The sequence below is a fragment of the Salvia splendens genome, chromosome 3, assembly GCF_004379255.2.
Source record: "Salvia splendens isolate huo1 chromosome 3, SspV2, whole genome shotgun sequence".
Classification (NCBI taxonomy): domain Eukaryota; kingdom Viridiplantae; phylum Streptophyta; class Magnoliopsida; order Lamiales; family Lamiaceae; genus Salvia; species Salvia splendens.
Genome location: NC_056034.1, coordinates 2,214,447 through 2,228,062, shown reverse-complemented (window position 1 = coordinate 2,228,062; position 13,616 = coordinate 2,214,447). Strand labels below are relative to the sequence as shown.

Below are 13,616 nucleotides of genomic sequence, written 5' to 3'. Positions count from 1 at the left end.
ACCGCCCCCAACCTTCTCACCGCTGGACCAGACTCCGATTTCTCATATTGGGAAGCCCTACACCGAACCAGACCCTAACAAACAGCCGTGGAACTCTCACGCCGGTTACCAGCCAGGGCAACTGGATTACCATCCTCCATGGCCACAATTTGCTGGTCCAGAGACATTCGGGCCGCTGCGGTCTTTCCCCGCCAGATACCAGCACGGGCGGCCGGACTACCACCCGCCAGGACAACCCTCGTCGCAAGGATTCCCGACATATGAGCAGCCATCCCCAACTGGCTGGCCCCCGCAGCCGTCATACTACCAGCAGTCTCCCCACAACAGCCACTATCAACCCAACGGCTACGGACCGCCGACCACGTATGAGCATGAACCCTACCACCAGCCGCATTCGGGGACGCCCCAGCACCCACCCTATTCTGGTTGGGAGTCTTATGTGCAGCGGTTTCTGCTCCAAGATACTCGGGTGGGGGAGGAAAACATGGAGGAGAATATGGATTCAAATGGACAACAGGGTGTCAACGCCATTGATGACTTGCAAAAGCTGAAGATAAAACAGCTTCGAGAGGAGGCTGCCAAAAGAGAAATTTCTGCTTGTGGCACGGAGAAAGAGCTTCTAGACAGGCGTTGCACTGACAATGACAATGTGGTACGTGACAATGATATAGTGAAAGAGGAAGCCAATGGGGAGAAAATTGTCACAACTGTGAAGAAAGATTCTGTTGTTATGGACTACAGTGAGTCAAGATATGAACCACCAGCTCAAACAGGAACAACACCTATAAGGGCGTTGAGGCCTGAAGAATCAAAGGAGGAACCTCGTATTGTCAAGTTTATCTCACTTATTTGCAATATAAGGCAGCCTCTAGGTGAAGGTCTTGAACATTGGCGTGGATTTTACCAGAGCATTCATCCTACTCATACGGGTCTATCACACATCGATATGTCATCCACTGCAGGCATCGAGCCTCACTCGGTGATTTTTTATGGGAATAATGAAGGAAGTCGTTCAATTATTCGGTGTGCATTTGATCCGAGGGGAGTTATCTCGCCAAAGTTGTTGTTTTGGACTCTCTTCATTGTGTCGTGGTTCCCACCTTGAGGACAAGGTGAATTTTAACCGCGGGGGAGTTGATACGTTTAATATTTAATTATTTAGTTGTATTATTTAGTTAGATAATTTAGGGATTGCATATCTTTTCCATATCTTGGTTGTCTTACTCATTAAGTTAGTATTAGTATTATAAATATGGCTATTGTTATTCTCTTCAACGAATGAATGAATGAATATATGAATTTGCATTTCTTTCAGTTTTATTTTACGCACTTTGTTTAAGCTTGAGTTGTCGACGGGATTCCGCCTCTCGGGACTTCTCTTTTATCTCTTTTATCGTCTCCGGCATCTTGATAAGGGAATTACCCTTATCACTATACATCACACATCAGTTGTTCTTACAACCGATGTGAGAATTGAGTCTGTAACATGGACCTGGCTTAAGGGTACAACTACCGGCTGCATGGCAATTGGTCGGTCCACGAACACTGTGCCTTATTTTGTTCCAAATACAAATATCACTAGGTGCATAATTTATTAGAAGAGACTTGAGTCATTTTTGGTGAATTCAAAATTGTTCCTCGTCATGTCAATTGTGATGTATCAAGTTTTGAATAACTCAAATAATTAAGGATTAAAGTTGTGTATGGATTGTTTGTTGTGAGTCAGTAATCTTCACGCAATGTTCCCATAAAAACTAAACGCGCCGCATCGTTCGCGCCATCGTCCGGCGGAGGAGTTGGACTCGATGCCCACGGCGGGGGAGATTGACTCCAAACCCATGGCTGGGACGGAGAGCCGCCATATCCCGACGGCTGAGAAGGATTGCCGCCATATCCCGACGGCTGTGAAGGATTGCCGCCATATCCCGATTCTTGCGAGCAGGGTGATTCTTCGCCTCCACCGTTCATTTTTAGAGAGTGAAAGTGTAGATAGTGAATGAATGGAGAGTGTGTGAAAATGGTGAAAAATAGATGATGGAGGAGTGGTATTTATAGGGTTAAATTAAAAAAATTAATAAAAATAAAAATTCGTGGGGGCGCCGGCGCTCCTATAGGCGCGGCGATAGGGCGACCGGCGCGTCCTCTCTCGGAAATCGCAGATGCCTCATCCGCCCCACATTTTTCGTCCGCCTCGATGGGAAGTCGCCGCCACTATAATACGCCCTGAGACCGCCCCGAGATCGCCCCGGCCGGGGTTATAGCCGCGGCTATCCCATAGTGGATACCCTGATAATCTCTTAATTCAATCATTCTTATACAGTCTTTTGCCTCAAATCACTTAAATCTTACAATTTTTTGAAATTATCATTTTACCAATAGTATGATCAGTTTTTTCTAATACTATCGATTAATTTTAGCGTTATATATATGTGGACTTCATATATACTCGTTCTTTTTAGACTTTTAATATTTCAATAATTGTATCAAAGTTTATGTATTACTAATTGCATGGATATTCGCATATTTAATTGCACATAGACTCCCCAATGGAAAGGGGGAAAAGGGAAAAGCTAGCCAATGATTGAAGGCATCCAACTTGTTTCGAGTAAATTCATTTGAATGTTACAAAAAAACCTTACATTTAGTGCTACATTCTCCATCAATTGATTATGATTTCTTTACTTTAAATAGTAAAGTGTGATAGCTATTGTCCTATTTTCTCAACGTTGGCTGCAGTCCACAATTGTTAAATATTAAGTCATCGATACATATATAAGCTTGGATTTTGTAGCATGCTATAATATTATTGTCACTTGCTTACGATTTGTGCATATTTTGACATTGGACATTTCAGCTTTTCTTTATTCCATTTTAATACCTCCAGCAAGAACTGACAAATGCACACGACCTATTTACAAGTGTTGAACAAAATTTGAATTCATAACCATATAATTGTGCAATCGTAAGAGCATATAACCCCATCCCCGCCCCAAGTCTCATCCACGTCATCATTCCCCTAAATTTGAGTCTCATGCCACAACTGCTCTAACCCTGCAGGCCCCATCTCAGACCACAACTATTAAATTGCACTATTCACAACTTCAACCTATTTTACTCGTAAAATAGAAGATGTTGAACAATTCAAACTGGGAAAATTCATTGTTCAGTCGAAAAAAAATTAAAAATCCTAAAAAAAGAAAATTAAAAATCCTAGAAAAAGAAAATTACAAATCCTAGAAAATAAAAATACAAGTCATAAAATAAAATGAAAAAACTACTTCTTCTTCATTTGTGCACGAAGGTAGGCGATCATCTCATGGTGCAACTCGAGATCGAACTCTGGCATTGTCGAGGTATCCCTCGATGTCAACTCCGTCAGCTGGCTCATCCTCCAGGTAATACTCATATCCGACATAGAGTCGGATATCTTATCTAGGGAAGGATTGGGCGGCGGCGACATAGCGGAGTAGCTCGCTGTTGCCTTCCCCTTCGCTTTCCTCTTTGCCGTCTTTGTTCCCATCGGACGGCTTTGAGTGCTAGGGGATGAGAGGAAGACGTCGTCGTCTGTCACGTTCAGGTCGATTGGTGGACCTCCTTCGCTCGACGAGTAGTGTCCGGCGGGGGAAACTTTGGTTCTCTTTGGCGCCCCACTTGGCGCAGGTTCTGCCCCACCGGTGTACTTCGGGTTCTTCTCGACAATCTTCCAAACGTCGAAGTACTTGAAATGCTTCTTCCCGTCAGAGAAGAACTCCGCCCTGGCCTTCTCCACGAGATCCATCTCGCTGTGCCCGCTCGGCCACATCCGGACTACGTTCATCCACTTGCCATTCCACTTGTTCATCTCCTTCTGGACCCGACCCCAATGCTTGCGTAGCTTCATGTAGCTACGCTCGAACGACCCTCTAGGACGGCCAGCGTTGTACTTCTCTGCAATTCGCTGCCAGAACACTTTGCCGCTCTGCTGGTTGCCGATGATAGGATCCTCGGATACGTCGACGAAATTCTTGGCCAGCCACAATGTCACCTGCGGACTATACTTCTTCGGCCCCTCATCATCCGCAACCTTGCCTTGCCCCTCCCTTCAGCGGGCTCCAAATCAATGATTTCGTACTCATCAGTGCTAACTGGCTATGTTATTTCCATATTGGTAGGCAACCCCGGACTAGGCGTTGCATTAGGGTCGGGCGACAGTAGCACGTGCCAGTTGTTGGCGCTGACGAAATCGTCCATCTGTCGTTGATCGCTGTTAAACCAATCCATAGAAACCGAAAATATTAGAATACAAGAGGATTGAAATTGAGAAAGTGTGGGAAAATGGTGCACAAATAGAGTATATATAGGCAATAAAACAAAAAAAAACATTAAATGTTGGAGACTTGCGGCCCGCCCGGAAGACATCCAACGCGGGGACTGCCCGGGCGCATCCCCGGGACCGGCCCAGGCCGGAAAAGGCTCTCCTCCAACGCGTCGTGACGCGGGCCGGGACCCAACTGCGGTCCGACCCGCCACGTTAATGATGCTCTAACATCATCTCGATTATACGGTTCCACAACTTGGTGGTCATTGGAAAATTTAGCTTAAATAAGAGGATGACAAAATAAGACACTACGTGAATATATAAAGGTTCTACTAAAAAGAAAGGTGAGCAAATATAAAAAGCTAATAGCCAAAAAAAATACACCAACTATATTGATCAACTTGGGTTTTCAATACGAACTTTAAGGGCACCCGCAACGCGGGCAGCGGGCATTCCGCGTTTCGTTCCTTCGGAACGAAACCGTAGCGGAACGCGTTGCGGCGCTGCGTTTCGTCGCGGTTCCGTTCCCATGCCGTCCCGGGTGCCGTCGGCACGAGACGCGGCACGGTCCGTGCCGCCACGCGCTTCGGCGACGTGGCTCGCCCTGCGTCGTGCGTGACGCCCACTCGCCGGCCCGCTAGTGGGCGTCGTCACGCTGACGCAATAAATTCATTTTTTTAAAAAAAATGAATTTTAAAAAAAATATTTTTTATTTATAAAAATTGTTTTTTATATTTAAAAACAATTTTTACAAATAAATGAATACTAGAAATTCGTATTAGCCCATATATATTTGATGGGCTTGCGAATTTATGAAACTCATTCTTGGTTATCTCTATTTTATAGAGACATCCTTGAATGTTTTATGTTCCACTTTCGATGTGGGACAAACTCATTCTTGGTTATCTCTATTTTATAGAGACATCCTTGAATGTTTCATGTTCCACTTTCGATGTGGGACAAACTCATTCTTGGTTATCTCTATTTTATAGAGACATCCTTGAATGTTTCATGTTCCACTTTCGATGTGGGACAAACTCATTCTTGGTTATCTCTATTTTATAGAGACATCCTTGAATGTTTCATGTTCCACTTTCGATGTGGGACAAACTCATTCTTGGTTATCTCTATTTTATAGAGACATCCTTGAATGTTTTATGTTCCACTTTCGATGTAGGACAAACTCATTCTTGGTTATCTCTATTTTATAGAGACATCCTTGAATGTTTTATATTCCACTTTCGATGTGGGACAAACTCATTCTTGGTTATCTCTATTTTATAGAGACATCCTTGAATGTTTTATGTTCCACTTTCGATGTGGGACAAACTCATTCTTGGTTATCTCTATTTTATAGAGACATCCTTGAATGTTTTATATTCCACTTTCGATGTGGGACAAACTCATTCTTGGTTATCTCTATTTTATAGAGACATCCTTGAATGTTTTATGTTCCACTTTCGATGTGGGACAAACTCATTCTTGGTTATCTCTATTTTATAGAGACATCCTTCAATGTTTTATGTTCCACTTTCGATGTGGGACAAACTCATTCTTGGTTATCTCTATTTTATAGAGACATCCTTGAATGTTTTATGTTCCACTTTCGATGTGGGACAAACTCATTCTTGGTTGTCTCTATAAAATTGTATTTTAAATTATGTCATTTTTTATTTTTTTAGTATTTTAATTATGTTTTTTTTTAATTTTTTTGAATTTTAAGTTGAAATGTTATTTTAATTTTAATGAAGTGTGTTTATTTAAATTGAATTGGGTTGGAAATAAAAAAAATGAAATTGAATGAATAGTAATTTAAGGAACGGTTAAGGAACGGAGGGTTGCAGGTTCCGTTCCTTAGTTAAGGAATGGAGTAAAAAAGTACAGTGGGGCCCTCAAATAGTGGTTTAAGGAACGGTATAGGAACGGTATAGGAACAGCGTTGTGGATGGCCTAATTGTGGTGAAAAAATATACCAACTTTAAACTTAGTAAATAATCCGCGGATTAAAGTTTGTTATTTTTTCCAACATTATAAACCCCTCTTATAAAAACTACATCGTCCAAGGAAACTGTCGTTTCGTTCGGATGACGTAGACATCCCAATGCGCTACCTATAATTAAATTTGGGCAAAATTGAATATTGTGGGAAATTTACTAGTACAAGTTAAAATTTGATGTTTTTTTTACAATATTTAAAATTTATGGTAAAAATGTGAATCGACGAGAAGTTTACGTACTTTTAGGCTGTTAGCCCAATTAGTAATTTATAATAATCCAATCTAGAACTAGCTATATACTCATAGTTTATAAAAGTCCCAACACCTAATTATTTTGGCAATAATTTAATGTATAATTAATAGGCCTTTTTATCGGTTGTTATAGGCCTTTTGTGGTTGTTGTTGCTTGGTTATAATAATCGACGAGGTGTTGTTGCTTGGTTACTGTGGTGTTTTTTTGTGGTTTTATAGGCCTTCTTATCAGTTGTTACTTTGCTGTTTTTGGTAGCATGTTAAATCTCTTTTGTACGTTGGATCTCTGCTCACCATTTATGATTTTGTGCCTTTCTAAATTCATAAAAAGAAAAAACATAAAGAATTATTTAGAATGGTTTAATCAGTGAAGGTATGTCATTTAAAGATAGATCACTACTAAAAGCAAAGTTTACACATAGATTTATGTAGTTTAGTTGAATGTACATGAATTATTTAGTTAGATCGTCTAATCATGACCAACCCTCAACCCCTAACCCCCAACCCTTACATACCCTTCCAGAGCAAAACAATAAGAAATAAGAAACAAAAAAAAAACAAAATGGTGACACATGCTAGAGAATGGGGTTTACATACAAATGGCGAAAATATGTCTTCCTCTTGTTGTATTATTGGGTGAGGTTGATGGGACTGGTTAACATCAAGTTCAATTTGAGTTATGCTAATGTATAGCTGTTTTATTACATTAATTTGTCATCAACTTAACCACGCTTTTCTTTTGCGTTCTAAATTATAGTACTCCTTTCGTCCCACTTAAGATGACACATTTTCCTTTTTAGTTTATCTCAATTAAGATGACACATTTCCTTTTTTGAAAACTTTATCTCTCCAATTAATACACTTAACCACTTATTCTCACTCTTATTAAAATATTCATCTTTCATTCTCTCTCTATTTTAATACTTCTACCCACCTTTTCTCTCTCCAATTAAACACATTAACCCACAACTCCTAAAATTTCATGTCGACCAAGAAATATGTCATCTTAGCCGGGACGGAGGGAGTAGTAATTTTTTTCAAAATTTTCCAACACAAGTAATTGTGTCACATTTTTTTTATCTTTTTAAAAGATAAGTTTTTTATATTTATCACATACTTATGTCAGCATCTTTTTAAAAGATAAGTTTTTTATATTTATCACATACTTATGTAATTTGCTGACATAAGATTTTCTTCGTCTGAGTTCAAACTTATGGTAGTAGCCAAAGAAACTATTATCATCACTTCTACAATAATTGGTCTCATATTAAATGTATACAATATGCAAATTGAGTGAGATGCGTGATTAATTTGATAGAGACGATAGTCTATCTCTGTTAATTATTACTTGCATTGATCATATAACCCCAAGAAACTTTGTATTCTTTTCAATCAAGACATATTTGTTGTCACTATATATCTTAAAAAAATAATAGGTTCAACTCCCAAAAAATGAACTCCTAGAATCGTCATCGATTAATTTTTATGGTTCTAAATTTGTAGGCGATTGAGATATTAAAGTGATATGGAGTAGTATTATTCAAAAATTATATTTTTAGATCGGGGTAGGTTGGGTGAAATTAATTTAAATCTGGTGGTTTTAAGCTCTGGCCAAACTTTTAACCATTTCATATGAGATTTATCTTTTCGGTCAAAATAGTATATAGTGCCAATATTTTGTTCCAAATAACATAATTATAAATATGTCACTATGAATTTTAATTAGATTCGAGTAATAATCGGTAAAATAATCTTATTTTTTTACTTAGCAAATTAAACGTCCGGATTAATGAATCCGATTTTGAAAGGAAAAAAAATAACCTCGATTTCACATACCAGTCAAAAATCTATTTATACATAAATAAAAGTTAGGAGATTAACTTGTCACAATCTTTGATTGGTATACTATTACATAGCTGGAAAAGAAATAAATGTGACCCCCAATTCTACTTCATGATGATGCCTCATGTGTAAAAAAATTGCAAGGTTGAGAGTAAAGATTGAAATATTGTGTATGATGATGGAAATTAGTTTGTTCTTTTATGTGCAAATTGACAGATGGAATATTGAATAAGTGCACAAGCATAAGTTCATAATTTGAGATATAGACAAATAACTAATGATCATTTTCATCTATTATTTCACTCCACTTGTTGTAAATTCAGTGGTGTTAGGCTCTCTTTCATGGAATAATACATTTTGTTTTAAGTTTTAGTTATTTGTATACGGACATATATATAATATGGAATAATAGAAATATGATATGAAATCGGAAATAAATCAGATTTAGATGCTAGTCCCTTGGATCTTCTATCCTAATTTTTGGTGTGTCAATTGTAACTTCTTTCTTTTTAGTTTAGTTTTACAATTGTTCAATAGGGTTTATTAAACCCCAATTATGATATATACATATTTTCTAGCATTAATTTAAATCTTGTAAGTTAATGGTAGATTATTTTATAAAAATTTCTCATGGATTTCATTTCCCCATCACCAACTGCAAAAAGCAACATGTGACCCAATGCATATATGCATTTTTATTTTTTAGGATGGTTTCCGATTTGTGACAAACCATACTAATAATAAATCACTGTCTCAATCGTGACGCATGTAGGCGGCTAAATAATTTTTGTGGGACCAGAGTTATAATGTCGACAATTTAAATCATTTATTACTAATCATTTAAATCAATTTATTTTATTTACGCCGACCACAAATTATTTTATTTTGTGTGAACAATATTTATATTAGAAGAGAAAAGGTTTATTTATTCATCAATTAAAGCCCATCACCATTTACCAACACATTTTGGCCCATTACGATCCTCAACTAAAAATCAATTTGCAACATTCATCTATGATAAAATAAATTTATATAATTACAAAAAGCATTATCACCGCAGAAACATTAGACAAAATGATCTTGTAGTGTCATGGAAGAGAGAAGAGAAATAATGGAGAAACATAAGTATATGATGGGGTGCGTACTAAACAAGCCCGACAGCAATGACGGCCCATCAGCCCAAAGCCCAAGGAAGAGTATGAGTTCGGCATTACCAAAGAGTTCGGCCTCAGCCTACAGCTCGGTAAAAGCCGACCAATCAAGCTCTGCGAGTTCGGCATTACCAAAGAGTTCGGCCTCAGCCTACAGCTCGGTAAAAGCCAACCAAGCTCTGCTCTCAGGTCGGCATCAAGCTCTACTCTCAGATCGGCAACCAAAGCAGTTCGGTCTCAGTTTTCGACCGAACAAGGAGTTAGTGGACCCATGCAGGATTTCCACAACTTCCAACACACCCACTACCACGTGGCGTCAACTCAGGCCACGATCTTAGGCCATGACCTACACGACCTCCACGACCTAGAGTGATGATGTAAGCCACGATCTTAGTTCAATGTATAAATAGAACTTAGATCTGATAGAAAGGGGTTAGAAGCTCTCTAGAGAAAAATACCATATAGCAAGTCTGTGTTGTAAGCTGTAATTCCAGATCAAGCAATACAAACCTGCCCCCATTTCTCCCCGTGGACGTAGATTTACCTCAGTAAATCGAACCACGTAAAATTCTCTGTGTCGTGATCTGTATTTTCCTGCATTCACTAACATCAACAATTCGCGGACTCATCACTGGCGCCGTCTGTGGGAAACAGAGAACCAAATTTGTGATAAAGCGAATTTTTTACCATTTTTTCAACCCAAAAAATGCATACCAGATCGCAGAGTACCCGTATTCCTGCCCGTGAGAACCAGGAGGAAGCCAATCCACCCCATAGGTCTGGAAAACAGCCTAGGGATAAATCCACCACCAGTTCTCATGGCGGAGGAACAAGCCGCTCCAAAAGCCGTCACACCGAGTCTTCCCAGCAGCCCGATTTGAACGAGGCTGTCAAGCTGTTTTTGGCTGAAAAGCAGGAGGAATTCTTAACCTTCCTGCAGAGAAGCCAAAAGCAGCCGGAGGCGAAAACGGCGGATTCTCCCTCTCCCTCCATACGAGACAGTCACTACCGCAGTAGTGTCATGTCTTCCAGAAGAAAGAATCCTCGGTACCGGAATCACAGGAGAACTCCATCTCCTCCATACCGAAGAAATGTCGGGTTCGCCATGTACGGAGCATTGAGGACTCCGTTCTCGGACGATATTACCCGAACTTCCCTACCACAGAACTACCGAACTCCGTCGATAACCTATGACGGACTCGTGGATCCTCATGATTTCTTGGGACGCTATCAATATAACATGGCGAACCAGGGTCTCAACGAGGTCCACATGTGCAAGCTGTTTCCCGAACTGCTTATCGGGAACGCAAGAAGGTGGTTCGATAGCCTCCCCCAAGGCAGCATTAGATCCTACCGAGATCTAATGGATGCTTTCCACAGGAGGTTCTTTCAGAAAGCGGAAGCCCGGATTACTTCGGCTCAGCTGCTTTCTATACGTCAAGGTCGCGACGAAAAGATCAGCGACTTCCTGACGAGATTCCATAAGGAATGCCTACAAGTAGATAATCTCAATGATCTACTTGTCATTTCGGCATTCCAAAATGGAATCCTGCCCGGAGCTCTCTACAGAAAGCTCGTGGAATGCAGTCCGCAAACAGCTCAAGAGATGTGGGACATTGCGGACAAGTTTTCTCGTGCCGATGAGGCAGACCGTCGAAAACGGTCTTTAGACAGCTCATCTAGAGAAGACAAAAAGAAGCCCGATCATAGCGATCAGAGGCTTCCTCGCCGAACACCTTCCCCACCAAAGGAGAGATAGCGGTCATCCGAGGTGATCGAAAAAAGAGCAAGTGTGTTCGCAGATTGCGCTTAAAAGTGCCGAGCAATCAGTTCGGCACCATCGAGCATAGCAATCACAGCAGCCGGAGTCAGAGGCAGGCGGAATGACCGAAGTCACACCGGAGCCGAACTCGATGGTGTACGGCACTGAAGCCGTGATTCCGGTTTAGATTGGCATACCCAGTCCCCGAACTCAATTTCTCCTCAGAAATGAATGGTGACGGACTGAGAGCCGAACTAGATCTTGCCGAAGAAAGAAGAGAATTGGCCTGCATAAAAGCAGCCAAGTCCAAGGAGCAAGTAGCCCGGTATTACAACCAAAGGGTGAAGAAGCTGCAATTTCAAGTGGGAGATCTCGTCTTGAGAAACAACGAAGTAAGCCGAGCAGAAAAGCTGGGCGAACTCGAACCCACATGGGAAGGTCCATATCGGGTGTCAGAAGTCCTCGGCAAAGGGTCTTACAAATTGACTCACGTGTCAAGAGCACAAGTACCCCGAACATGGTACGTTTCCAACCTCAAAAAGTTCAATTTGTAAGAGACAGTCCGGTCAATGTGCTTTCTTTGGTTTGCTTGGTCTTTATTTGTCTCTGTGCGTTTTGTCTGTGTGTTTTGTCTGTTTCGGTGCGTGTCGTCTCTTACAAATGTTACTGAGGTATCTTGTTCTTCGAAGGCTGATCCCCTTCTTAGAACATATATAAGCCAACGATTGTGAGTCAAAGCTTCTACAGAAGATACAAGACCACAATTCAGCTTAAACAAGCAGTTCGTCTGAAACGAGCTGCAATAAGCCAACGATTGTGAAGTCCAAGCTTCTAAAGAGGATACAAGACCACAATTCGGCTTAAAAATCAAGCACTTCGCCTGAAACGAACTGCAACGAAAGTCCGATTCTCGCGATAAAACTTGCCTGAGTTAGGACAAGGGAAAGTCCGATCCACGCGATAAACCTCGCCGAATTAGGACGACCAAGTTCGGTCAAAGAAGTTTACCTCATAAGACCGAGGACGACCATGTCTAGTCAAAGAGGTTTACTGCATAAGACCACTTCGGTTAACTGGGAAAGTCCGATCCACGCGATAAAACTCGCCGAATTAGGACAAGGGAAAGTTCAATCCCGGCGACAAAAATCGCCAAATTAGAACGCAAGACGAGTCCGGTCAAAGATGTTTATTTCATCAGACCAAAGACGAGTCCGGTCAAAGATGTTTATTTCATCAGACCAAAGACGAGTCCGGTCAAAGATGTTTATTTCATCAGACCAAAGACGAGTCCGGTCAAAGATGTTTATTTCATCAGACCAAAGACGAGTCCGGTCAAAGATGTTTATTTCATCAGACCAAAGACGAGTCCGGTCAAAGATATTTATTTCATCAGACCAAAGACGAGTCCGGTCAAAGATGTTTATTTCATCAGACCAAAGACGAGTCCGGTCAAAGATATTTATTTCATCAGACCAAAGACGAGTCCGGTCAAAGATGTTTATTTCATCAGACCAAAGACGAGTCCGGTCAAAGATGTTTATTTCATCAGACCAAAGACAAGTCCGGTCAAAGAAGTCTACTTCATAAGACCGAGGACAAGTACGATGAAATTTTTTCGCTAAGCTGTAAATACACAGTGTTAGAAGCGAAAACAAAAACAAAATTTCATTTTCAAATCTTGTTCGGCACACAACTCCGCTACCCTACAAGATGGCGTTACGCTATTACAAAGGACTATTCTACTGTCCAGGGTTGCTAAAGTTGAGCCATCTATTCACAAAATCCTCGTGAAGCTGAGTTCGGGCGTTCCAGGCAGCTGCAGAATAAGCAGGTCGACGAGATGCTCTAATCGACCTGCCACCTCTTCTCTGAGCCCGGGAAGCCCTAGCACCTCGGCGGCGAAGAGTCTCTTCACGAAGCATTTGCCGATCTTGCTCACTCATAACCACAGCTCCTCTGCGAACTTCAGTCCGTCCTCGACTTGACGTCTCCGGTTGTCCCTGAGTTCGTTGCTGACTTGGAGTAGGGTTTTGAGCAAGTGAATCAGAGGTTTGAGCTGGAGTACTAGCATCTGTTGGCGGGAAATGCCGGAGGAATCTCTCAATTGAGGGACGCCGGGCAAGAACTATGTCGTACCGAGAGGCCCAGCGCCGCAATGATGTCACGACTTGTTGGCAAGCCGAGCTCTCCAGCGCATTGTTCCTCCGGAGTACATTATATTCCTCCCACAGTTCGTCAACTCGACTCTGAACATCTGATATGGTCATTCCCCCGCGCACACGGATGTAATCCTCGTACGCAGTCCTCTCAGCAATG

The 13,616-nt window shown here is 41.2% G+C and overlaps 1 protein-coding gene across 1 annotated transcript; it reads right to left on the bottom strand.

Annotated features, from left to right (window-relative positions):
- Nucleotides 1-2,861: 2,861 nt before the first annotated feature.
- On the bottom strand, nucleotides 2,862-4,260 carry LOC121795518 (glutathione S-transferase T3-like). Its single transcript, XM_042194058.1, has 3 exons — nucleotides 4,157-4,260; nucleotides 3,298-4,079; nucleotides 2,862-2,908 (listed from the first exon to the last, which is right to left on the bottom strand). Exons 1-3 carry the CDS (start codon nucleotides 4,258-4,260, stop codon nucleotides 2,862-2,864), a joined length of 933 nt encoding a protein of 310 aa, XP_042049992.1.
- Nucleotides 4,261-13,616: the final 9,356 nt, after the last annotated feature.

Excerpts from the sequence above, each read along its gene's own strand:
- LOC121795518 (XM_042194058.1), bottom strand. The coding sequence starts at position 4,260 with ATGGATTGGTTTAACAGCGATCAACGACAGATGGACGATTTCGTCAGC. Across the intron at positions 4,080-4,156 it reads AATGCAACGCCTAGTCCGGG|GGAGGGGCAAGGCAAGGTTG; the intron begins GTTGCCTACCAA and ends AGCCCGCTGAAG. Across the intron at positions 2,909-3,297 it reads TGAGATGATCGCCTACCTTC|GTCGTGTGCATTTGTCAGTT; the intron begins GTGCACAAATGA and ends ACTTGTAAATAG.